Source organism: Mesoplodon densirostris, chromosome 5 (genome assembly GCF_025265405.1).
Source record: "Mesoplodon densirostris isolate mMesDen1 chromosome 5, mMesDen1 primary haplotype, whole genome shotgun sequence".
Classification (NCBI taxonomy): domain Eukaryota; kingdom Metazoa; phylum Chordata; class Mammalia; order Artiodactyla; family Ziphiidae; genus Mesoplodon; species Mesoplodon densirostris.
The window spans coordinates 77214179-77239009 of record NC_082665.1 but is presented as its reverse complement, the minus strand read 5'-3'; the positions used below and the strand labels follow the sequence as shown (position 1 = coordinate 77239009).

General features: G+C 40.5%; 1 protein-coding gene across 1 annotated transcript in view; it reads left to right on the top strand.

Moving 5' to 3' along the window:
- Window positions 1–24831, top strand: part of NEK11 (NIMA related kinase 11) — a 283846-nt gene that overhangs the window by 181029 nt on the left and 77986 nt on the right. Inside the window, 1 exon segment of the mRNA XM_060099965.1 lies at window positions 14398–14458. Within this exon segment, the coding sequence (XP_059955948.1) occupies window positions 14398–14458 (61 nt within the window).

Sequence of the window (24831 nt, the reverse complement as noted above, 5' to 3'; positions counted from 1 at the left end):
ATCCCCCAAAAAGCTGTGCGTCCCACAGTGCCTGAGGGTGTATGCCCTGTGGTGGCCACAGGGGAGGAAAGTTTGTAGCAATGACTGCAACCCACAGAGTGGCCATCTTCTGAAAGGCAAAGTTCCTCATTGGGGACCATTTGGGAGGTTGCAACAGAAAGTTTCCCAGAAGGCTCATGACAAGGATTCCACCAGAGGAAGCTGTAGTTTGTGGGGAGACTGTGAGGTCATATCTGCCTCTGGGGTCACCTCAGAAGCAGGCAGAAAATAGCCTTATAATAGAACAACTGGGAACCAAGAAGAAAGGGCAGATGGAAGCAGAAGATACACAGTCAGCTGGCTTGGAATGAAGCTTTGCAAATAAACGCCTCTGAAAAAATTCAGTGGGAGAAATGTATCCAAAGTTTTCTCAGGGGGTGGAAGATTCAAGATGGTGGAGGAGTAGGTGGATGTGGAGTTCATCTCTCGCCACGGATGCGTCAGGAATACATCTATAGATGCAACAGTTCTCAGAGAACACCAGCTGAAGACTACCAGAAGACCTTGGACACCAGAAAGGACTATAAAGATTCCTGCATAAGTGGGTAGGATGGAAAATAAGAAGGGAGAAGGAGGAGGAGAGGAAGTGGGATGGGACCTGCACCCCAGGGTGGGGGAGCTGACGCAGAGGAGAGATTCCTGAATTCGGGGAAACCCCCTCTCCACTGGGGAAACCCCCGATGGGGAAATCGATGCGGACAGAAGGGAAGCATTTGAGGCTGTCAGAAGCTGCTGAAGCGGCCGATCTGTGGCAGACGGGACAGAGTGAGAAATACACAGTCTGTACCCGGGCCCTACGTGTCCCGACTGGGACGTGTGTTCACAGGTGTGCAAGCAGGCTGGGAGCTGGTGCATGGGGACTGGAGAACAGGCCCAGAGTGAGAACTGCTGTTGGCTGTGGGGAGACAGACTGAGGGGACGGGAGGGAGGAAAGCCACAACAGGGAATGCCTATGGAGGAAGACAGGACTGCCATGGAAGCAGGGTGTTACTGCTGAGTCACATGCAGTGGGAGGAGCCACTATTGTAGCCTCTTTCTCCCCACACGCAGGCACCTGCCAATGACAATAAAAGAAGCCCGTTCAGGGCTGGCTCTTGCATGCTGGCTGCTGAACAATAAAAAAAGAGCTCCCTCAGAGCTGGCCCTCAAGTGCCAGCTGCAGGGCAATTAAAAGAATAAGCCCACTCAAGGATGACCCTTGCACGCCTGCTGCTGGGTGCAAGTAAAACCCCGGCCAGGACTGGCCCTCATGGGCCTTATGCTGGGCACTAGAAAAGGCCTCACTTGGGCCACATCTCTTGCGCCCATGGCCACAGGCTTCCCTGTGCATTTGGCACTGCCCGGGCTCCCACGATCCAAGCACTCATACTACCTCTGTGCCCTGTCCTCACTGGGGCAGACCCAAGAGATCCAAGGCAGCCTCTGGACCAGACTCCTGTGGGTCGACCACACACAGAGGTGGGGATAAACCAAAGCTGAACCCCAGGGATGGGGTGACTGAGGAAGAAGATTGAAAATCTTTTCATCAGCAGCTGTACAATGTGCAGGTTAAATCCCCGGGGTCAGCTAGGTAGCCCCTGTGTCTATCGAATATCTGAGTAGACAATGAGTGTTCCCATGAAAGCAAACGGTCTAGCTCTGGCAGCTGTGGACTCTGGGGGCAGCACATGCAGGAACTGGGCCTGATCAGAGTCTGAGGGGTCGCCAGAGGTACCACAGCAGGTCCAGAGACCAGCCCAGAGGCAGGAAAGCCTCTTGGGGAGACAGAGGTGGGCTGTGCCTCATGGCGTGTGCAAGGACACTTACAGCTGAGACCCCAGGGAAACATAATTATTACTATAAATTTTATTATGTTTTGATTCATTCTGTAGTTGGGTCTGGCTTTTTATTTTTTTTGGTTTCTTTTTCTATCTTTTTTTGCTTGTTGTTGTTTTAGTTCTTTTATTTTTTTTAGTCTTTTGGGATCTCCGTGTTTTATAACATAATTTTTGTTTTTTACTTTTATTTTTTTATGCAGTTCTACTTTAGCTTTGCTTTTCTGTTGTTCTGTGTTATTTTCCCTAATTAAAGACTATTACAAGAGACAAGGAAGGACACTGTATTATGATCAAGGAATCAATCCAAGAAGAAGCTATAACAATGGTAAATATCTATGCATCCAACATAGGAGCACCTCAATACATAAGGCAAGTGCTAACAACCATAAAAGGGGAAATCAACAGTAACATAATAATAGTAGGTGATTTTAACACCCCACTTACACCAATGGACAGATCACCAAACAGAAAATAAATAAGGAAATACAAGCTTTAAATGACACATTAGACCAGATGGACTTAATAGATATTTATAGGACATTCCATCCCAAAACAACAGAATACACTTTCTTCTCAAGTAATCATGGAACATTCTCCAGGATAGATCACATCTTGAGTCAAAAACCAAGCCTCAGTAAATTTAAGGAAGTTGAAATCATATCAAACATCTTTTCTGACCACAATCCTATGACACTAGATATCAATTTCAGGAAAAAATACAAACACATGGAGGCTAAATAATATGCTATGAAACAACCAAGAGATCACTGAAGAAATCAAAGAGGAAATAAAAAAATACCTAGAAACACATGACAATGAAAACATGATGACCCAAAACTTATGAGATGCAGCAAAAGCAGTTCTAAGAGGGAAGTTTATAGCAATATAAACCTACCTCAAGAAACAAGAAAAATCTCAAATAAACAAGCTAACCTTACACCTAAATCAATTAGAGAAAGAAGAACAACAAAACCCCCCCACAAAGTTAGCAGAAGGAAAGAAATCATAAAGATCAGAGCAGAAACAAATGAAATAGAAACAAAACAATAGCAAAGATCAATAAAACTCAAAGCTGGTTTTTGAGAAGATAAACAAAATTGATAAACCATTAACAGACTCATCAAGAAAAACAGGGAGAGGACTCAAATCAATAAAATTAGAAATGAAAAAGGAGAAGTTACAACAGACACCGGAGAAATACAAAGCATCCTAAGAGACTACTACAAGCAACACTATGCCAATAAAATGGACAACCTGGAAGAAATGGACAAATTCTTAGAAAGGTATAACCTTCCAATACTGAATCAGGAAGAAATAGAAAATATGAACAGACCGATCACAAGTAATGAAATTGAAACTGTGATTAAAATCTTCCAACAAACAAAAGTCCAGGACCAGATGTCTTCACAGGTGAATTATATCAAACATTTAGAGAAGAGTTAACACCCATCCTTCTCAAACTCTTCCAAAAAATTGTGGAGGAAGGAACATTCTCGAACTCATTCTATGAGGCCACCATCACCCTGATAACAAAACCAGACAAAGATACTACAAAAAAAGAAAATTACAGACCAATATCACTGATGAATATAGATGCAAAAATCCTCAACAAAATACTAGCAAACAGAATCCAACAACCCATTAAAAGGATCATACACCATGATCAAGTGGGATTTATCCCAGGGATGCAAGGATTCTTCAATATATGCAAATCAATCAATGTGATACACCATATTAACAAATTGAAGAATAAAAACCATATGATCATCTCAATAGATGCAGAAAAAGCTTTTGACAAAATTCAACACCCATTTATGATAAAAACTCTCCAGAAAGTGGGCATAGAGGGAACCTACCTCAACATAATAAAGGCCATATATGACAAACCCACAGCAAACATCATTCTCATTGGTGAAAAACTGAAAGCATGGGCTTCCCTGGTGGCGCAGTGGTTGAGAGTCTGCCTGCTGAAGCAGGGGACACGGGTTCGTGCCCATGTCCGGGAGGATCCCACATGTCATGGAGTGGCTGGGACTGTGAGCCATGGCTACAGAGCCTGCGTGTCCGGAGCCTGTGCACCACAATGGGAGAGGCCACAACAGTGAGAGGCCTATGTACCGCAAAAACAAACAAACAAACAAACAAAAATACTGAAAGCATTTCCTCTAAGATCAGGAACATGACAAGGATGTCCACTCTCCCCACTATTATTCAACATAGTTTTGGAAGTCCTAGCCATGGCAATCAGAGAAGAAAAAGAAATAAAAGGAATACAAATTGGAAAAAAAGAAGTAAAACTGTCACTGTTTGCAGATGACGTGATACTGTACATAGAGAATCCTAAAGATGCCACCAGAAAACTACTAGAGCTAATCAATGAATTTGGTAAAGTTGCAGGATACAAAATTAATGCACAGAAATCTCTTGCATTTCTATACACTAATGATGAAAAATATGAAAGGGAAATTAAGGAAACACTCCCATTTACCATTGCAACAAAACAAATAAAATACCTAGGAATAAACCTACCTAAGAAGACAAAAGACCTGTATGCAGAAAATTATAAAACAGAGATGAAAGAAATTAAAGATGATACCAAAAGATGGAGAGATATATCATGTTCTTGGAATGGAAGAATCAATATTGTGAAAATGACTATACTACCCAAAGCAATCTACAGATTCAATGCAATCCCTATCAAATTACCAATGGCATTTTTTACAGAACTAGAACAAAAAAATCTTAAAATTTGTATGGAGACACAAAAGACCCTGAATAGCCAAAGCAGTCTTGAGGGAAAAAATGGAGCTGGAGGAATCAGACTCCCTGATTTCAGACTATACTACAAAGCTACAGTAATCAAGGCAATATGGTACTGGCACAAAAACAAAAACATAGATCAATGGAACAAGATAGAAAGCCCAGAGATAAATCCATGCACCTATGGTCAACTAATCTATGACAAAGGAGGCAAGGATATACAATGGAGAAAAGACAGTCTCTTCAATAAGTGGTGCTGGGAAAACTGGACAGCTACATGTAAAAGAATGAAATTAGGACACTCTGTAACAGCATACACAAAAATAAACTCAAAATAGATTAGAGACCTAAATATAAGACTGGACACTATAAAACTCTTAGAGGAAAACATAGGCAGAACACTCTATGACATAAATCACAGCAAGATCCTTTTTGACCCACCTCCTAGAGTAATGGAGATAAAAACAAAAATAAACAAGTGGGACCTAATGAAGCTTCAAAGCTCTTGCACAGCAAAGGAAACCATAATCAATAAAAAAAGACAAACCTCAGAATGGGAGAAAATATTTGCAAATGAAGCAACTGACAAACGATTAATCTCCAAAATTTACAAGCAGCTCATGCAGCTCAATTTCAAAAAAACAAACAACCCAATCCAAAAATGGGCAGAAGACCTAAATAGACATTTCTCCAAAGAAGATATACAGATTGCCAACAAACACATGAAAGGATGCTCAACATCACTAATCATTAGAGAAATGCAAATCAAAACTACAATGAGATATCATCTAACACCATTCAGAATGGTCATCATTAAAAAATCTAAAAACAGTAAATACTAGAGAGGGTGTGGAGAAAAGGGAACCCTCTTGCAGTGTTGGTGGGAATGTAAATTGATACAGCCACTGTGGAGAACAGTATGGAGGTTCCTTAAAAAACTAAAAATAGAGCTATCATACAACCCAGCAATCCCACCACTGGGCATATACCCAGAGAAAACCATAATTCAAAAAGTGTCATGTACCAAAATGTTCATTGTAGCTCTACTTACAATAGCTATGACATGGAAGCAACCTAGGTGTCTATCAACAGATGAGTGGATAAAGAAGATGTGGCACATATATACAATGGAATATTACTCAGCCATAAAAAGAAATGAAATTGAGTTATTTGTAGTGAGGTGGATGGACCTAGAGTCTGTCATACAGAGTGAAGTAAGTCAGAAAGAGAAAAACAAATATTGTATATTAATGCATATGTGGAACCTAGAAAAATGGTACAGATGAACTGGTTTGCAGGGCAGAAATTGAGACACAGATGTAGAGAACAAACATGGACACCAAGGGAGGAAAGCTGCGGCAGGGTGGGGGTGTGATGATTTGGGCGATTGGGATTGACATGTATACACTAATGTGTATAAAATTGATGACTGATAAGAGCCTGCTGTATAAAAAAATAAATATAATAAAATTCAAAAATTAAAAAAAAGAACACTTCCTAACACCATATACAGAAATAAACTCAAAATGGATTAAAGACCTAAATGTAATGCCAGATACTATAAAACTCTTAGAGGAAAACATAGGCAGAACACTCTATGACATAAATCACAGCAAGATATTTTTTGACCCACCTCCTAGAGTAATGGAGATAAAATCAAAAATAAACAAGTGGGACCTAATGAAACTTAAAAGCTTTTGCACAGCAAAGGAAACCATAAACAATACAAAAAGACAACCCTCAGAATGGGGGGAAATATTTGCAAATGAAGCACCTGATAAAGGATTAATCTCCAAAATATACAAGCAGGACATGCAGCTCAATATTAAAAAAACAAGTAACCCAATCCAGAAATGGACAAAAGACCTAAATAGACATGTCTCCAAAGAAGACATACAGGTTGCCAACAAACACATGAAAAGATGCTCAACATCACTAATCATTAGAGAAATGCAAATCAAAACCACAGTGAGGTATCACCTCGCACCAGTCAGTATGGCCATCATCAAAAAAATCTGCAAACAGTAAATGCTGGAGAGTGTGTGGAGAAAAGGGAACCCTCTTGCATTGTTGGTGGGAATGTAAATGATACAGCCACTATGGAGAACATTATGGAGGTTCCTTAAAAAACTAAAAATAGAAATACTATATGACCCAGCAATCCCACTACTGGGCATATACCCTGAGAAGACCATAATTCAAGAAGAGACATGGGGCCTCCCTGGTGGCGCAGTGGTTAAGAGTCCGCCTGCCGATGCAGGGGATACGGGTTCGTGCCCCGGTCTGGGAGGATCCCATATGCCGCGGAGCGGCTGGGCCCGTGAGCCATGGCCGCTGGGCCTGCGCATCCGGAGCCTGTGCTCCGCAACGGGAGAGGCCACAACAGTGAGAGGCCCGCATACCGCAAAAAGAAAAAACAAACAAACAAAAAAAGAAGAGACATGTACCCCAGTGTTCACTGCAGCACTGTTTACAATAGCCAGGCCATGGAAGCAACCTAAATGTCCATTGGCAGATGAGTGGATAAAGAAGATGTGGCACATATATACAATGGAATATTACTCAGCTATAAAAAGGAATGAAACTGAGTTATTTATAATGAGGTGGATGGACCTAGAGTCTGTCATACAGAGTGAAGTAAGTCAGAAAGAGAAAAACAGATAGATATATATGTATAAATATAAACAAATACATATATATTCCTAACTCACATATATGGAGTCTAAGAAAATGGTACTGATGAACCTAGTGGCAGAGTAGGAATAAAGACGCAGACGTAGAGAATGGACTTGAGGACATGGTGGGGAAGGGGAAGCTGGGACGAAGTGAGAGAGTAGCACTGACATATATACACTACCAAATGTAAAATGGATGGCTAGGGGGAATCTGCTGCATAGCACAGGGAGATCAGCTCAGTACTTTGTGACACCAAGAGCGGTGGGATAGGGAGGTGGGAGGGAGGCTCAAGAGGGAGGGTCTATGGGGATATATGTATACATATACATATATTTGATTCAGTTTGTTGTACAGCAGACACTAACACAATATTGTAAAGCAATTATACTCCAATAAAGACATTAAAAAAGAAGTTTTCGCAGGATTGAGAAGCTATGAATTTAGGTAGAATCTGCTGGTGAGGTAGAAACAGAGGAATATTTTGTTTGACTTCGTTACCCCAATGTTTGCTTTTCTTTCATCAACATATTCAGAAAGGGTTTATTGGTTGTCAGCTCTGAGTTAATAATGACTCAACAGGCATGGTCCCTGCCCTCATGGAGCAAATACTAGCAAACAAAACTTTTAAGTATATCTTTGGCTAAGTTCCTCAAAAGAAAGAAACAAACACTATGATATGTCGACCAGAGTGATGGTAGAAACAAACCTAATTCAAATAGGGGGACTCTCTGAGCAGGTGACCTAAAGTTGAGATCTGAAGGATGAGAAAGACAGTCATGTAACATGTGAGGCAAGAGCACTGTCAACCAGTGAGAAGACCCCAAGACGGGAAAGATCTTACTGTGTTTGAAGGAAAGAGATCAACATGGCTGGAGCACAGTTGGTTGGAGAAGTGGAAATAGATGATGTTGGAAAGATCATCAGGAGGTAGGTCATGCAAGGTGTGGCCAGCTGTGATAGTACTTTAATCTGTAAGGGAGGCAGGGTCTGGGTTTTTTTTTTTTTTTTTTGTGGTACGCGGGCCTCTCATTGTTGTGGCCTCTCCCATTGCGGAGCACAGGCTCCGGACGCGCAGGCTCAGCAGCCATGGCTCACGGGCCCAGCCACTCCACGGCATGTGGGATCTTCCCGGACCGGGGCACGAACCCATGTCCCCTGCATCGGCAGGTGGACTCTCAACCACTGTGCCACCAGGGAAGCCCAGGGTCTGGGTTTTATTCTGTACATAGTGACGAAGTTGTGGCTATTGTGAAGGAAATGGACTAAAGTGAGGCCACAGAGGAGGCAGAAAGAGAAGTAAGGAGGCTGATGTGTGGTCCAGGCAAGAAATGGCCTTGAGTTAGGGTAGCTGTTGGGTTTATATTTGTTTGATTTTAATGGGTTTCTCAACCCGGCTTGTGTAATCCTACCAGCATGGAGGACATGCATCAAAGGAGGATTTGATGGGGGAATTTACTGCCGAAAGAGCAATGAGTCACTAGGGTACTGGCAGGAGTACCCCAGGGATATGGAATGGATTATCTGTCCCAAAATGGTGGGCTGTGGCCATATTGTCTCCCTCAACTTTGTATACATTTGGAACATAATTGGTATTTAATACAATTTACCTGAATTGAACAAAACTGAGTAATAAAGTGGCTTTGTGTGTGTGTACATGGTACGCACATGTGTATAAACTAAATCTTTCACCACGACTAGGGTGAAAGCTCTGAAGTGAGGAGATAATCTGGATTATTTAGTCAGACAGAACTGGCTGATAACTAAATGGAAAAATGTGATTTTTCCAACTCTGTGAACACACCACCTGACTTCCTCCTCTGACATGCCTGCTTGCTGCTGCCTACACTCCTGCTATTAGAAATTAATTCCTCTGATGTGAGGCTATATCCCTTACTGAAACACAAGTATCCCGAGATAACATATAAGCCTTATCAATCATCTTTGCAATAATGAATCTATCATATATTTTCTTGAAGGAAAGCACATTTTATAAAGGTTGAAAAAAGTATGAAGGCATCGAAGCTCATTGTGGAGAAAATAAGCTACTTGGGGTGGGTGGAAACGTGAAGAAAAGGGCCAGAGCAGAGAAAGAGGGTGGTTTCTAAATGTTCACACTCTTTGACTCAATAATTTCATTTCTGAATGGCTAACCTAAAGAAATAACTGTAAACATGGGGCAAAGATTTAGGTGCAAAGGTAGTCACTGCAATGTTGTTTACAAAAAAAGTGAAGCAATCTAGATGTCCAATGACAGGGACATAGATAAATAAATTCATATAGCTTTATAGTACAATGTTGTGTAACTATTAAAATTATGTATCTAAAGAATTTTTAATAGCATAGGATAGAAATCCAAACAAAAGTGTATATGTCTGTGTATTCTATGTATACCATACATATATAGTATAATCTCAAATATATAAAAGATAGATCTACCTAGAAAAGACTGTGTGTGTATTTTTGTTGGTGTATATGTTAATAGTAATGGAATTTGGGGTGATATTTATTTTCTTTTGATAATTTTCTATATTTTCCAGATTAAAAAATAAATATGAGTTATTAGAGAACATATTATAACAGCTACCCTTTCCCCCTTAGAGGCAATTTCTAATTAATTAGCCAAATTACTGCATCTGTTTCTGAAACAAATCTGGGTGTTTGACTGAACTTGAATCTGTGGGACAGTTTTTCAGAGCTGAATCTTAAAAAGATATTTCTCGAGCCTCTAAGGCACATTCCTGTTAGAGAGGTTGATGGTTAGGAGGGAAGGAAACTTGAAGAACATCTAAGTTCATCAGCCAAGGAACCATTAGGTTATTTTCAAAACATTTGAAAATGAGCTTCCTGGCATTTGGCTGGAATGACTGAAGGCTGGTGACACTGTAATGTGGCCCCCAGGGAGACACGGGTGTTCCACAGGCCACTGAGCTCAGGCAGAGATCAACTTAAACTGTGAAACAAGGAGAAAATGCAAAAATTCCAATCAGCAGCATAATCCCCACATTGCACCTGCCATGATACACTCCCGAAAGGTCTTTTCCATGACTGAACTTCTTGCTAAGCGCAAACATAGTGCAGACCCAGGAAACATCTTTAGAAAGGCATGCAGTTCATTTCCATTTTCCCCCTTTACTCATGGGGATGAGTGTATTTCTATTGAGGTCATTCGTATTCATTAAATGATAATTTCTGGAACACTAGGAATGAGCTGGTTGCCACATTAAGTCGTAACACAGTAAAACAAGCTCCTTAACTCCTTTCCTAAATGTTATTTAATGTGAAAAGTGTAGAACCTGATCTATGTTATAAATTGTCTCTTTGTCAAAATAGACAAAATTTCATTCAAATGTTAAAAGGTACAATTGGCTTCTTATTTTAATCCTATGGCTTATAACCCATTAAAATCACTTATTTTGATCCTCAAGCTGTTCCAGATTTAACCAGTAGAGAAAATATGTATGTGGAGATAGAGATGTATGTATGTCAGTGGGTCTCCACAAGGGGAGATTTTTTTCCTGGTGGGACATTTGGCAGTGTCTGGGGACATTTTTGGTTTTTTAGTTTCAGGGTCAAAGGAAGGGCTGATGGGAGTGTCTGGCATCTGGTGGTTGAGGGGAGGGATGCTGCTAAACATCTTCCAGCACACCAGCCAGAATTATCCGGCCCAAACATCAGTAGTGCCAGGTTGAGAAACTTTGGTGTGTCTGCATAGATGGGGGATGATAACATAAATATGGCATAGCAATGACATCAGGGAGGAAGGTAAGTGGGAGTTTTCACATTATTTTTGCAAATTTTCTGTAAGTCTGAAATTATTTCAAAATTTTACAAAGTCTTCAATGGGTGTAGTTGGCAGTTTAAATTGTACTACCCTGTTCTGCAGCCTAGAGATAGAAAATGACTTGTCCCTTGTTGGGAATGAAGGTTCAGCTCAGTCATTGCCCATGACCTCTGGGGTTACTGTCTTCAGGGGCAGGAAGGGAGGTCAGCAAAGGTCCCAAATGCCCACCTGGATCACGGCTGGAATTGCTTGCTCCACCGTGAGAAGGCACACCCCTTGGGTCGAGGCCATATTTAGAGAATCGCTGTTCTGCTTAAACTGCTCTTTTAATATGAAGTTGGAATCTGTTGATGAAGAACCCACCCTTCCCACCTCCCCTCCTTTAGCTGCATCTTGTTTCCAGGCTGCACTCTATTTTATATATATCTCCCAAGGAATTGTTCTTAGGTCTTCTCTTGAGTCTATACCCTAGTTCCTCCAACAATATCGTGGGCTGCTCTGGGTTTGGAGCCCTGATTTCTACTCTGTGTACGTGTAGTGGAGTAGCTAAGAGGTCAGGCCCTGGAGACATTGCCGGTTGCACCTCTAACTAGTTGCGTGTACTTGGTCTATTATGGAAACTGTTTGTGCCTCAGTTTTCTCAACTGTTAAATGGGAAGAAAAATAGCAAACCTGATAGAGTTTAAATGAATTAATAGATGTAAGCTGGTACAACAATAGCACATATTAAGACCTTAATAAAAGTTAGTATTCATTCATTCATTCTATAATATTAGAAATATTTCTGCCCTTCCCACACCCATGGACAGTGTTCCTAACCTCTGTGTTGGGAAGATGTGAGTGATGTATCACAGCCATCTGGGTGCTTCCTGCAGCCCTGTCTCTGGTTCTTTTGTTTCTGTTGCATTGGTTCCACTCAATTGCTTCCTGAGACTTTTCATGCTGTGTGGCCCGCACAGTGAGTGGAACCTCTTTATCATTCATGTCTCTGTCCCTTCCCCATCCCATTCTCTTCTACTGAACTCTCTTTTTCCATTGACTGGATATTTCCAGTGAGCCATACACTCTAGTAAAGGCTTTGTATTATTTCATTTGCGTCTCATAGAGCCCTGTGTGAGATGGAGACTGTTATTCTCATCACTTTATAATTAAAGAAACTGAGGCTTAGAGAGGTTAACTGACTTGACCAGGATGCAGAATTAAGAAGCAGTGTGTTTTTCCTCCACTCTCCCAGGAATGAAGTACAATACTTTGAGTAGGGGAGAACCCAGATTTCCTGCCATTTTTCTGTTTTCCTTCCTTGCAAATCACAGAAGCTGGAGGAGACCCGAACAGATGAGAATTAGCGTTTGTTGCATGGCAGGGTCTGTGCTGGTGCTGGGACATAAGAGCAGAAAATACATGAGTATTTGATTTGAGTGAACTCAAAGTCATGCCTCAGTTATCTTTTACTGTACAACAAAACATCCCAAAACTTAGTGGCTTAAAATGATGACTTCTTGTTTTTCCTGACTCTGCGCATTGCCAGGGCTCACAAGACAGCTGTTCTGAGCCACGTGATACTGTGTAGAGTCTCTCCTGAGGCTGCATTTGGCTGAGAGGTTGGCTTGGGTGTCCACAGTGGCCTCACTCGTGTGTCCTACGGTAGTGCTGGTTGTTGGCTGGGGGCCTCTCTTTTCCTCCTATGGCCTCTCATGCTCCAGGGACTCTCCCCACATGATCTCTCTAGGAGGACAGCCTGGACTTCTTTATGTGGTTGTTGGTTTCTAAGAGAGTAAAAAATGGAAGCTACATGCCTCTTAAGGCCTAGTTATAGAAGTCACAGCATTACTTCTGCATTGTGCTGTGGCCCAAAGCAAGCTACAGGGCCAGCTCCAGGGATGGCAGAAGATCGCCACCTCTTGATGTGAGGAATGGCATAGGAGCACGAGGATGGGCTTTGAAAGCAATTTACCACACTCTCTGTGCATCTGGCTCTTTAGCCAGAAAAATAGGGTTTGAGCACTGGAAGCCTCCTTAACCATCATCTGACTTAACCACTAGTTTCACAGATGCAGAAACTAAGACCTGGGAAGTCAAGCCACTTGGCCTTGACCAGCACAGTCAGTGGAGAAGCCAGGTTTAGGTCCAGCTTGTCTGGTTGGCATCATCACCTGCATTTGCAGATGTGTGCTTAGCTTTTCTTCCTGCCAAGTTCCTGTCTGACTCAAGGCTGCCCCTGTTAAGTTTGGAGACCACAAGTGTACAGAAGAAGGGAGGGACCTGTTTTTCCTTCTTCTGTTTCTATGCTTGGTGCCTGCCCTCTATTCCTGGGCTGGGCGCTGGAGTCTCCCATTACTGCTTTGGCCTCATTGACCAGTATTGACCAGGGATGCCTTCAGCATCACTCCTCTTCTATACGTTGGAAAATGAAGTGATGCTAGGTTTTACCACATGCATAAAAAGTGGCTGCCCAAACCCTACCTGATGTTATAAAATGAAACCCAACACATTTTTGTAACGTTTTAGGGTAGTCTATTTACTACAGTGCATTTTTCTAAAATCCACAATTACTACAATATGAAATGTGTTGCTTGTTTTGATATAGAGCAGGTGAGCCATAAATTATTAATTTCTCTCATTATAACCACAAACCTGAAAATAATTAAGAGCTTACATTTCCCCCGATCATTATGATGCTTTTTTGGATATTTCCAGCCTCCTGGACAGATACTTATTTTGCACTAAAGATAATATTTGTTATCAAATACAGTTCTGGGATCCCCGCCCCTTCAAATCCTCATGTGGGTGCCTGACTTTTATTGAGGGTTAAAGTAAATAAGAAGTACGATTCTTAGATTTATGTCTCCTTGAAGACCATAAATATCCAAAGAAGAGCAGTAGAGATGCTCTCCAAGAAAATATGTTTACTTGATTCCTGTTGTACTGATTATAGATTGAATAGAAATTTTTCTCTTCATTCTAATATTATTTACTGTTTTTATAGTTTAAATAAGTAATATTTGTTTATTATAAAAATTTACAAAAGACATAAACACACAAAGAAGAAAATAAAGATACCCCCTTAATCCCACCTTGCAGTCAAACCGCGGTTAACATTTTTAGTGTATAATCTTCCCATCAGAGAGATAGAGCAATATCTATATGAGGGAAGAGATGTATCAGTAGATATACTATAGATACAGAGTTTTCTTTTAAAAAATAGGGTCATATTGTACAATGAGTTTGCAACTAGATTTTTTTGTGTTTTGTCTTGCCTATGTGTGGCGAGAACATTTTTCCATGTCTACCACCCACAGAAGTAATTCTCTCTTGTTCTGACAGGACAGTGATATTGAAGCACTGGCCAGATGTTTGGAGTATGTGCTGGGCTGCACCACTCTAGGTGAGTAAATCTCTTTAGATTCCAAAATATACTGATACCTACTGATTCTAATGGAATATTCAACAAGTAGAAAGCTTGGGAAGAATCTCATACATATTTCAATCCAACCTCATTTGATAGATGAGGAGACTGAGGCCAACAGAGGTTTTATGTCTGGCCCATGGGCCAGGAAATGCAAAGAAGAATTGTTTATCCTTGTTGTTCAGTGACCCTGGATCTCCAAGGATGAAATCATTAAATTCAGTGGTCCACTGTGATCCAATGGTGGCCTGGCAGGGCACAATAATAGGTTTTATAGGTCTCCTGGGAGAGGAATCTTTCTACCTCATTCGTCCTATAGAAACACTATATTCATTCAAGCTGAAAGGACCATCACTCTGAAGGTCAGCCAGTTACTAGAAGAGATTTGGTCTGAAAAACAAAGCCAAAATTTCTTTAGCATTCTTGGTCTCTATAAATGGGATTGCTGTGCTTCAAGGATAAAATGCTATTTTTTATTTTCTTCTTTTTTTAACCCAACAAACCCAACTGTGATAACTTCTAGCATTGGATGATAAATTGTCACCTGACACAGATGGAATAGCAGAGGATACAGTCTGTTATCTGTGGGTTTCACTCCCCCAGATTCAACCAGCCCTGGACAGAAGCTCCTTCAGCTCTGAGGGCCATCTGTATTCACTGTACTAGGCCTCTGTGTACAGGGGACTTGAGAGGCCACAGGTTTTAGTATTCACAGGGGCTCAATGCCTCAGGGATACCAAAGGATGGATGACTCTATTCTTATAGGTCCTGGGTGAAAAGGGGTGAGATTTTTTTTTCTTTGAAATCTGACAGTGAATTTTTATTTTAATTTTTTAAATTATTGGTGTATAGTTGTTTTACAATGTTGTGTTAGTTTCTACTGTACAGCAAAGTGGAGTTCCCTGTGCTGTATAGCAGGTTCTCATTAGTTGTCTATTTTATACGTATTAGCATATATATGTCAAACCCAAGCTCCAAATTCATCCCACCTCCCCTTCCCCCATTGGTGTCCATACGTTTGTTCTCTATGTCCGTGTCTCTACTTCTGCCTTGCAAACTGGTTCATCTGCACCATATTTCTAGATTCCACACATATGCGTTAATATACAATATTTGTTTTTCTCTTTCTGACTTACTTCAGTCTGTATGACAGTCTCTAGGTCCATCCATGTCTCTACAAGTGACTCAATTTCGTTCCTTTTATTCCTGAGTAACATTCCATTGTATATATGTCCCACAGTTGTTTGACCAAAAGTAGTCCCTTCAAAGGGAATGGCAGGTACATTTTAAATGGATAACCAACAAGGACCTACTGTATAGCAAAGGGAACTCTGCTCAATGTTATATGGAAGCCTGGATAGGAGGGGTGTTTCTGGGAGAATGGATACATGTGTATGTATGGCTGAGTCTCTTTACCATGTACTTGAAACTGTCAAAACATTGTTAATCAGCCATACTCCAATATAAAATAAAAAGTTTTAAAGACAAGGCTGCCCACTCTCACCACTCTTATTCAACCTAGTTTTGGAAGTTCTAGCCACAGCAATCAGAGAAGAAAAGGAAATAAAAGGAATCCAAATTGGAAAAGAAGAAGTAAAGCTGTCACTGTTTGCAGATGACATGATACTATACATAGAGAATCCTAAAGATGCTAGCAGAAAACTACTAGAGCTAATCAATGAATTTGGTAAAGTTGCAGGATACAAAATTAATGCACAGAAATCTCTGGCATTCCTCTACACTAATGATGAAAAATCTGAAAATGAAATCAAGAAAACACTCCCATTTACCATTACAACAAAAAGAATAAAGTATCTAGGAATAAACCTACCTAAGGAGACAAAAGGCCTGTATGCAGAAAATTATAAGACACTGATGAAAGAAATTAAAGATGATACAAATAGATGGAGAGATATACCATGCTCCTGGATTGGAAGAATCAATATTGTGAAAATGACTCTACTACCCAAAGCAATCTACAGATTCAATGCAATCCCTATCAAACTACCACTGGCATTTTTCACAGAACTAGAACAAAAAATTTCAAAATTTGTTTGGAAAAACAAAAGACCCCGAATAGCCAAAGCAATCTTGAGAACGAAAAACGGAGCTGGAGGAATCAGGCTCCCTGACTTCAGACTATACTACAAAGCAACAGTAATCAAGACAGTGTGGTACTGGCATAAAAACAGAAAGATAGATCAATGGAACAGGATAGAAGGCCCAGAGATAAACCCACACACATATGGTCAACTTATCTTTGATAAAGGAGACAGGAATGTACAGTGGAGAAAGGACAGCCTCTTCAATAAGTGGTGCTGGGAAAACTGGACAGGGACATGTAAAAGTATGAGATTAGATCATTCCCTAACACCATACACAAAAATAAGCTCAAAATGGATTAAAGACCTAAATGTAAGGCCAGACACTATCAAACTCTTAGAGGAAAACATAGGCAGAACACTCTATGACATAAATCACAGCAAGATCCTTTTTCACCCACCTCCTAGAGAAATGGAAATAAAAACAAAGATAAACAAATGGGACCTAATGAAACTTCAAAGCTTTTGCACAGCAAAGGAAACCATAAACAAGACAAAAAGACAACCCTCACAATGGGAGAAAATATTTGCAAATGAAGCAACTGACAAAGGATTAATCTCCAAAATTTATAAACAGCTTATGCAGCTCAATAGCAAAAAAACAAACAACCCAATCCAAAAATGGGCAGAAGACTTAAATAGGCATTTCTCCAAAGAAGATATACAGACTGCCAACAAACACATGAAAGAATGCTCAACATCATTAATCATTAGAGAAATGCAAATCAAAACTACAATGAGATATCATCTCACACCAGTCAGAATGGCCATCATCAAGAAATCTAGAAACAATAAATGCTGGAGAGGGTGTGGAAAAAAGGGAACACTCTTGCACTGCTGGTGGGAATGTGAATTGGTACAGCCACTATGGAGAACGGTATGGAGGTTCCTTAAAAAACTACAAATAGAAATACCATATGACCCAGCAATCCCACTACTGGGCATATACCCTGAGAAAACCATAAATCAAAAAGAGACATGTACCAAAATGTTCATAGCAGCCCTATTTACAATAGCCCGGAGATGGAAACAACCTAAGTGTCCATCATCGGATGAATGGGTAAAGAAGATGTGGCACATATATACAATGGAATATTACTCAGCCATAAAAAGAAATGAAATTGAGCTATTTGTAATGAGGTGGATGGACCTAGAGTCTGTCATACAGAGTGAAGTAAGTCAGAAAGAGAAAGACAAATACTGTATGCTGACACATATATATGGAATTTAAGGAAAAAAATGTCATCAAGAACATAGGAGTAAGGAATAAAGACACAGACCTACTAGAGCATGGACTTGAGGATATGGGGAGGTGGAAGGGTAAGCTGTGACAAAGTGAAAGAGTGGCATGGACATATATACACTACCAAACATAAGGTAGATAGCTAGTGGGAAGCAGCCGCATAGTACAGGAAGATCAGCTCGGTTCTTTGTGACTGCCTGGAGGGGTGGGATAGGGAGGGTGGGAGGGAGATGCAAAACGGAGGGGATATGGGAACATATGTATATGTATAACTGATTAAATTTGTAAAATAAAAAAAAAAGAAATCTAGAAACAATAAATGCTGGAGCGGGTGTGGAGAAAAGGGAACATTCTTGCACTGCTGGTGGGAATGTGAATTGGTACAGCCTCTATGGAGAACAGTATGGAGGTTCCTTAAAAAACTAAAAATAGAACTACCATATGACCCAGCAATCCCACTACTAGGCATATACCCTGAGAAAACCATAATTCAAAAAGAGACATGTACCAAAATGTTCATTGCAGCTCTATTCACAATAGCCCGGAGCTGGAAACAACCTAAATGTCCATCATCCGCTGAATGGATAAAGAAGATGTGGCACATATATACAATGGAATATTACTCAGCCATAAAAAGAAACGAAACTGAGCTATTCGTAATGATGTGCATAGACCTAGAGTCTGTCATACAGAGTGAAGTAAGTCAGAAAGAGAAAGACAAATACCGTATGCTAACACATATATATGGAATTTTTAAAAAATGTCATTAAGAACCTAGGGGTAAAACGGGAATAAAGACACAGACCTACTTGAGAATGGACTTGAGGATATGGGGAGGGGGAAGTGTAAGCTGTGACAAAGTGAAAGAGAGGCATGGACATGTATACACTACCAAACGTGAGGTAGATAGTGGGAAGCAGCCGCAGAGCACGGGGAGATCAGCTCGGTGCTTTGTGACTGCCTGGAGGGGTGGGATGGGGAGGGTGGGAGGGAGGGAGATGCATGAGGGAAGGGATGTGGGAACGGATGTATATGTATGACTGATTCACTTTGTTACAAAGCAGAAACTAATAAAAAAATTTAAAAAAATAATAAAATAAAATAAAAGAATATATCAGTTAAAAAAAATAAATAAAATAAAATAAAAAGTTAAAAAAAAAGGGAATGGCAGGAATAAAGATGAAGTTTTCAGGAGTGCCAGCATTCACCACTGTTTTGTTAGGAGTTTATGCACAATTTATAACGTTTTTCTAGCATATTCCACATCTCTGTGTGAGAAGCCTCACTTATAACACAGCTCCCCAATTTTTTCTCCTGGCCATCACCCTGTGCCTTGTTTAATTGTACATCAGTAACACTTATGAGGTACAATTATCCCAAGTTAGAATTTGCAGACCAGGAGGGCTGTCCTTTGGCCAAGCACTCACTCTCTCTCTGGACCTCAGTTAGACTAGCTCAGTAATTTTCAAACTGGGCTCCTTAGGGACCTCCAGGAGCTAGCAAGTGGGAAGGGGGACCCTGAGCAGCACAGGGACAGAAGCCCTGTCTAACATGGTGCCTGGTGCAGAAGAGCCCCTTAACAAATATTTTTAAATATTTTAAGAGAAATTAGATGCAGACTGTGCTCCTTTCCCATCTTCAATCAAAACAGTTTCACTCTTACTTGTTTTATAAATTAGACTTCTACATAAGATTGTGTTAAAAAAGATTTCACTGCAAAAAAAAAAGTACTGGGTTGGATAGATGATATCTAAATTCCCTTCTAGACTGTATGATTTTATAAAAATGAGCTTTAGGAACATGGAATAAAAATACACATTCATCTCTGCCTGGAGCGCCACTAAAGTGACAGCAAACGAATAAAGCTGATATACATCTGCAGAAACAAAGGGAACAGGAGAGAAGTTGGGAGCCAGGTGAGTGCTGTTAGTGAGTTTGGGAAGGCAGAAACCTGATGGGTGAGTGGTGAGTGATTCAGCGACAGAGAAAGGTGACAGCTAAACTCCTAAGTGTGTGTGGGAAGGAGGACAGGGAGGGGTGGACTGGCGGACACTGACATGACGGGCAGCAAGCTTTTGAAACACCTGTCTGGGGAGGTACTCATTACAGATGAGAGTATGATGGCTTTCTGGATTCCAGGTGCTTCTCTGTCTTTGCATAGGAGCCGTGAAGAAATCCCCTCACGTAGTGTCATTGGACATGAGATTGCTCAAGTAGACAGTAGCTGCTTTGCTCTAACTACATTTTGGGAGATTCACCAGCTGCAATAATAGTTAGAGCTTATTAACCATCATGGCTGTTGATATACATCCAAATGTTAACAGGATCCAAGGGACAATTGAAACTTCAATATGTCAGAGTATAAGCCTTGTCACTTAAGCAGGAACCCTCCACGACTGAGCCATGCTTCACTTACAGGCAGCATCAGCCTATGCATCTTGGAAATATCCAGTGGCCCATTGAGCATGACAGGTTTGTAATTATCTTCCACAAACATTTTCAAGAGCTTCTTCCAACCCTCAACAAGAGAGGAGAGAACTACAGATGCAAATGTCCTTCTGGTTCTTTGGACCAAGAAAGTCGTAACTTTGTAGCCCTGAAAATGCTGCTGGTGGCCAGTTTACCCCAGACTCAGTTTTATTTTCATGTGAAACAGGGGCAGTGATGCCTCCCCTTCCTGGGTCACTGGGGAGTAGAGAGGGTTAATGAGGTAGCATTTGTGGAGTTTCAAGAGATTCCGAATTAGAAGATGGCTTTTTGAATTACAGGTTCAGTATCTGAGTCTCCTCTGTACATCAAGGTCAGGTTAAAGCCTTTACACCCATGGTTCTCACACTTGAGCAGGCATCTGGATCACTTAGAGCACTTGGGAAGACGCAGGTGTTCTGTGTGCCCCAGAATTTGTTTCTAACAAGTTCCCAGGTGATGCTTGTGTTCTGGGTCCAGACCACACTTTGAGAGCCATGGCTTTAATGCCCTTAAGCCCTGAGATTCTTATCGTGCACACCCACCCTCATTTATAACTCAAACAAAATGTTACTAAAGTATAAAATAAAAAATTTATTTCTTAAAATTACAGAGCACTTGCTTATAAGCCAAAATGAAAACAGCTTCTAGAATTTTTTTCTCTCTTTTTGTGGTGATGTCAGTGTGAGCTGGGCTATCTGGCACTATATACAAGAGTTACTGAGCTTCCTTGGAACCAATATTGTATTTTTTCTTCATCCTCAGCATCTGTGTCAGACATTTAGGTGGGTTCAAGACACTGTATGAAGACTCAGATGCTGAAGCTTATTTGAAACATGGTCCCAGCCACCAAGTGGGGTCCTGGACAAATCAGTGCAAAGTTTTGTAACAATATCACCCACTAGGTGCTTCTTTAACACATGGAGGACATATCCTCCCAAATGGAGGCACCTCATTTCTGAAGCCCTAAATTCCCCTCAACATTTCCCATGGGGTGTAAGAAGAAAGGTCAGTCATGAACAGGATGCTGAGGGATCCCAGGTAGAATTAGGAGAGGAAAGGAGAGCAAAACATTTTTTTTTAACAGAACAGGAAAGGCCAGAAATGGGGTCTCTGCGTACAGCCAAGAATGCAGGCAGTAGCCATTTCACTGAGGGCAGATACTTCAAAACATGAAATTTCCATGGTTGAAATGTGCAGTCTCTCTTCCCCACCTCCTTTCTTCCCTACAAATGTTTATAAAGCACATATCATAAGCCAGGTATCACAGAGTGATGGAGAAAACAAGGTCCCTGCCTTGATGAACTTCCAGTCTAGCCAAGGAGGCAGGTAATTACAGGGCACTGTGATGAGGACAATGCATACTGGGAACAAGGGAAGTGGAGGGGAGGGGTCCACTGTGGGCATGCAGCTGGGGCAAGGCTCCACAGAGGAGGAGGAGGCTTGTGATTGCCTGGGTCCATGAGGGCAGGACAAGGTCTTATTCATGACAGTGTTCTCAGAGTCTAACACATAGCCTGGCACACAGTAATTTTCAATAATCATTAGATGAATAAATGGAAAGGTGAGTAGAGCGGCCAAGTGGTCAGGAAGAGGAAGTGTCCTTTAGAAAGGATCGAGCAGTGGAGGGTTCAGAAGTATGAAACAACTGGATGTATTCATGGAATTATCAAGAAGGCCGGTGCTCCTGGAATGTAAGGTGTGAGGAAGGGATCAGCAAATCTGAATACACAGGGCCAGGGCCATGTGGAACCTTGGTGCCAGATTAATGAGATTGAACTTTATCCAGTGGACTAGGATACCACTTTTTCTTAAGCATGGTCAGAAAAGATTAGCTTTAACAAACAATAAGGAGGATGCTTTGAAAGAAGTGACTTGAGTTGGGGAACTGGTAATGGGCTTTCGTTCTACAGACAACAGATGGTGTTGCTATAGTAACTGTTCAGGCCCATCACTAGCCAGTAGGAGCAGAAGATGACCTTTGTTTTCCCTTAAAAAGGAAAATTCTGTCTCTGTGTTTCTTAGTAATCAGATTATGAACCAAGGCAACATATGAAGTTTAGCACTTTTTAATGATTGGGAAATTAGCTGTACTTCTAGAGAGAAGTCATCAGCAGAATGATACAAGTTGGGTGAGCTATTTGTAAAAAGGCTTGTTTTGTACATCCAAGCAGGATGTTGTCACAGAAGTTATTAGAATACAAGAGATTCTTCCAAACCTCTCTGCCCATTATGATTTCTTTAGTGTGCTGACACGTCTGATCAGTTTGGCTTTTTGAAAATTGTTACCCTTCAAATCGTCCATTGAACCTTGGTAATTACTGTTTAATCTCTACTAAACAATGTGACTGATACAGACCAGAGAAGACATCAGAGTTTCTGAATCCCTTTGAAACTTCCTTTGCTTAAGCTCTTCAAACTCTAAGCTGTTAAGTGTAGGGATAACTGACAGCCATTTAACCTTGCACTATTGTGTTTTTCACCTTGACAGAAAAGAATTTCTTATAATAATTAGAGTGATTTCAACATAGTGTCTTATCTTTGGTTACTGACACATTAAAACCACTGCATTTGGGGGAGAGAGGGGATATTTTGGATCAAAAACCACTTGGATCATTTTGATGTGAATGCACAAAATTTGCCACTATCTCTTCTGTTTATGTCTTACAGAAATTTAATAGTTTCTAGAAGTTCTTAAAACTTGAAAGGCTGCAATAGATTCAGGATTAGTGGCAATTTACAGACACATGCCAGACACATTCATTTGGCAGATGTGTAGTGATGGGAAGGAGGTAGAGAAAGGCTTTGTAATTTAAATAAATTCCTAAAACAATATTATTAATCATTCTTAGTAGCACACTCTTAGCAAAGAACGTTCTGTATATTCCTATTACCTAGAAAAAAGCTTCAGGAATCAAGTTTACCTAGCTAAGAGAGAAACTCAGCAATCGTGCATTCCTTCCTTACTCACACGTTAGGATTTCATCAAAGTTAATATACTTTGTAGAGGAATGGTATTAGGTGGCAATGATGTGTTAGGCCTGGATCCTCCTGCTAAAGTTTTATGATTTCAGAATAGAACCAAGACAAGGGCCTAAATAGCCATACAACAAGAGAGTAAGGATTCAGAAAGTTGGGAGATTGTCTTTAGTTGGGGGATGGAAGTCATCAAGAACGTTTCAAGGAGAAGGCAGCGTCCGAGATCGTTCCTGATATGAGAATAGGTGTGCCGATGGGAAGGTGGGGAGGAAGGCCCTGAAGTTGGAAGGGACAGGACAGGGAGAAACACAGAGACAGGAACAGGCAGCAGCAACAGGCTGACCGGGAATGGTGAGCAGTTCAAATCACACTGTGAATGAACTATCTTGGTAGCTAATTTTTATTATTTTTCCTAAACAAAGTGTTTTCCTTGTAAAAGGTGTTTACTAGGATCTTTAATATCCCATACCCATTTGTGTGGAGAGAAATAGTCACTGCCATTGCACTTGATTTAATGCTCAATGTATTAAGGTAAATTATCATAAAGACATTACTACTCCCTTTTCTATCATATGTGCAGCAAAATTTTTCCAGTCTGTTTTATGTCTATTAATTTCGTTTATGGTTTCTTTGGGATTTTTGGTGGGGGAAATTTTTTATTTTTTAAGTAGGCAAATGTGACTCAACTTTTATAAATTCTAGCTTTTCCGTTTGTTTTTTTTAAACAGTTTTTTCAGATTTGTTTTTTCAAATATTATTGGTGTACAACTGACCAAAATGATGTAAGTATAATCTAAATGTTATCAAAATAAAAGTACAATTTTTTTCAAGCATACAACATAGTAATTCGATATATTTTCCCCTTTTTTATTGAAGTATAGTTGATTTACAATCTTGTGTTAGTTTCAGGTGCAAAGCACAGTGATTCAGTTAAATGTGTGTGTGAGGGTGTGTGTGTGTTTGTGTATTTTGTTTCTTTTTCAGATTCTTTTCCATTATAGGTTATTATAAGATATTGAGTATAGTTCCTTGTGCTATACAGTAGGTCCTTGTTGGTTATCTATTATATATATAGTAGTGTGTATATGTTAACCGCAAATTCCTAATTTATCGGTCCCAATTTTTTTAAAGAGTGTTTTTTTTTTGACACCAAGTATTTTATTTTATTTTTAACATCTTTATTGGAGTATAATTGCTTTACAGTGGTGTCTTAGTTTCTGCTTTATAACAAAGTGAATCAGTTATACATATACATATGTTCCCATATCTCTTCCCTCTTGCATCTCCCTCCCTCCCACCGTCCCTAACCCACCCCTCTAGGTGGTCACAAAGCACCAAGTTGATCTCCCTGTGCTATGCGGCTGCTTCCCACTAGCTATCTATTTTACGTTTGGTAGTGTATATGTGTCCATGCCTCTCTCTCGCCTTGTCACAGCTTACCCTTCCCCCTCCCCATATCCTCAAGTCCATTCTCAAGTAGGTCTGTGTCTTTATTCCCGTCTTACCCCTATGTTCTTCATGACATTTTTTTCCTCAGATTCCATATATATGTGCTAGCATAT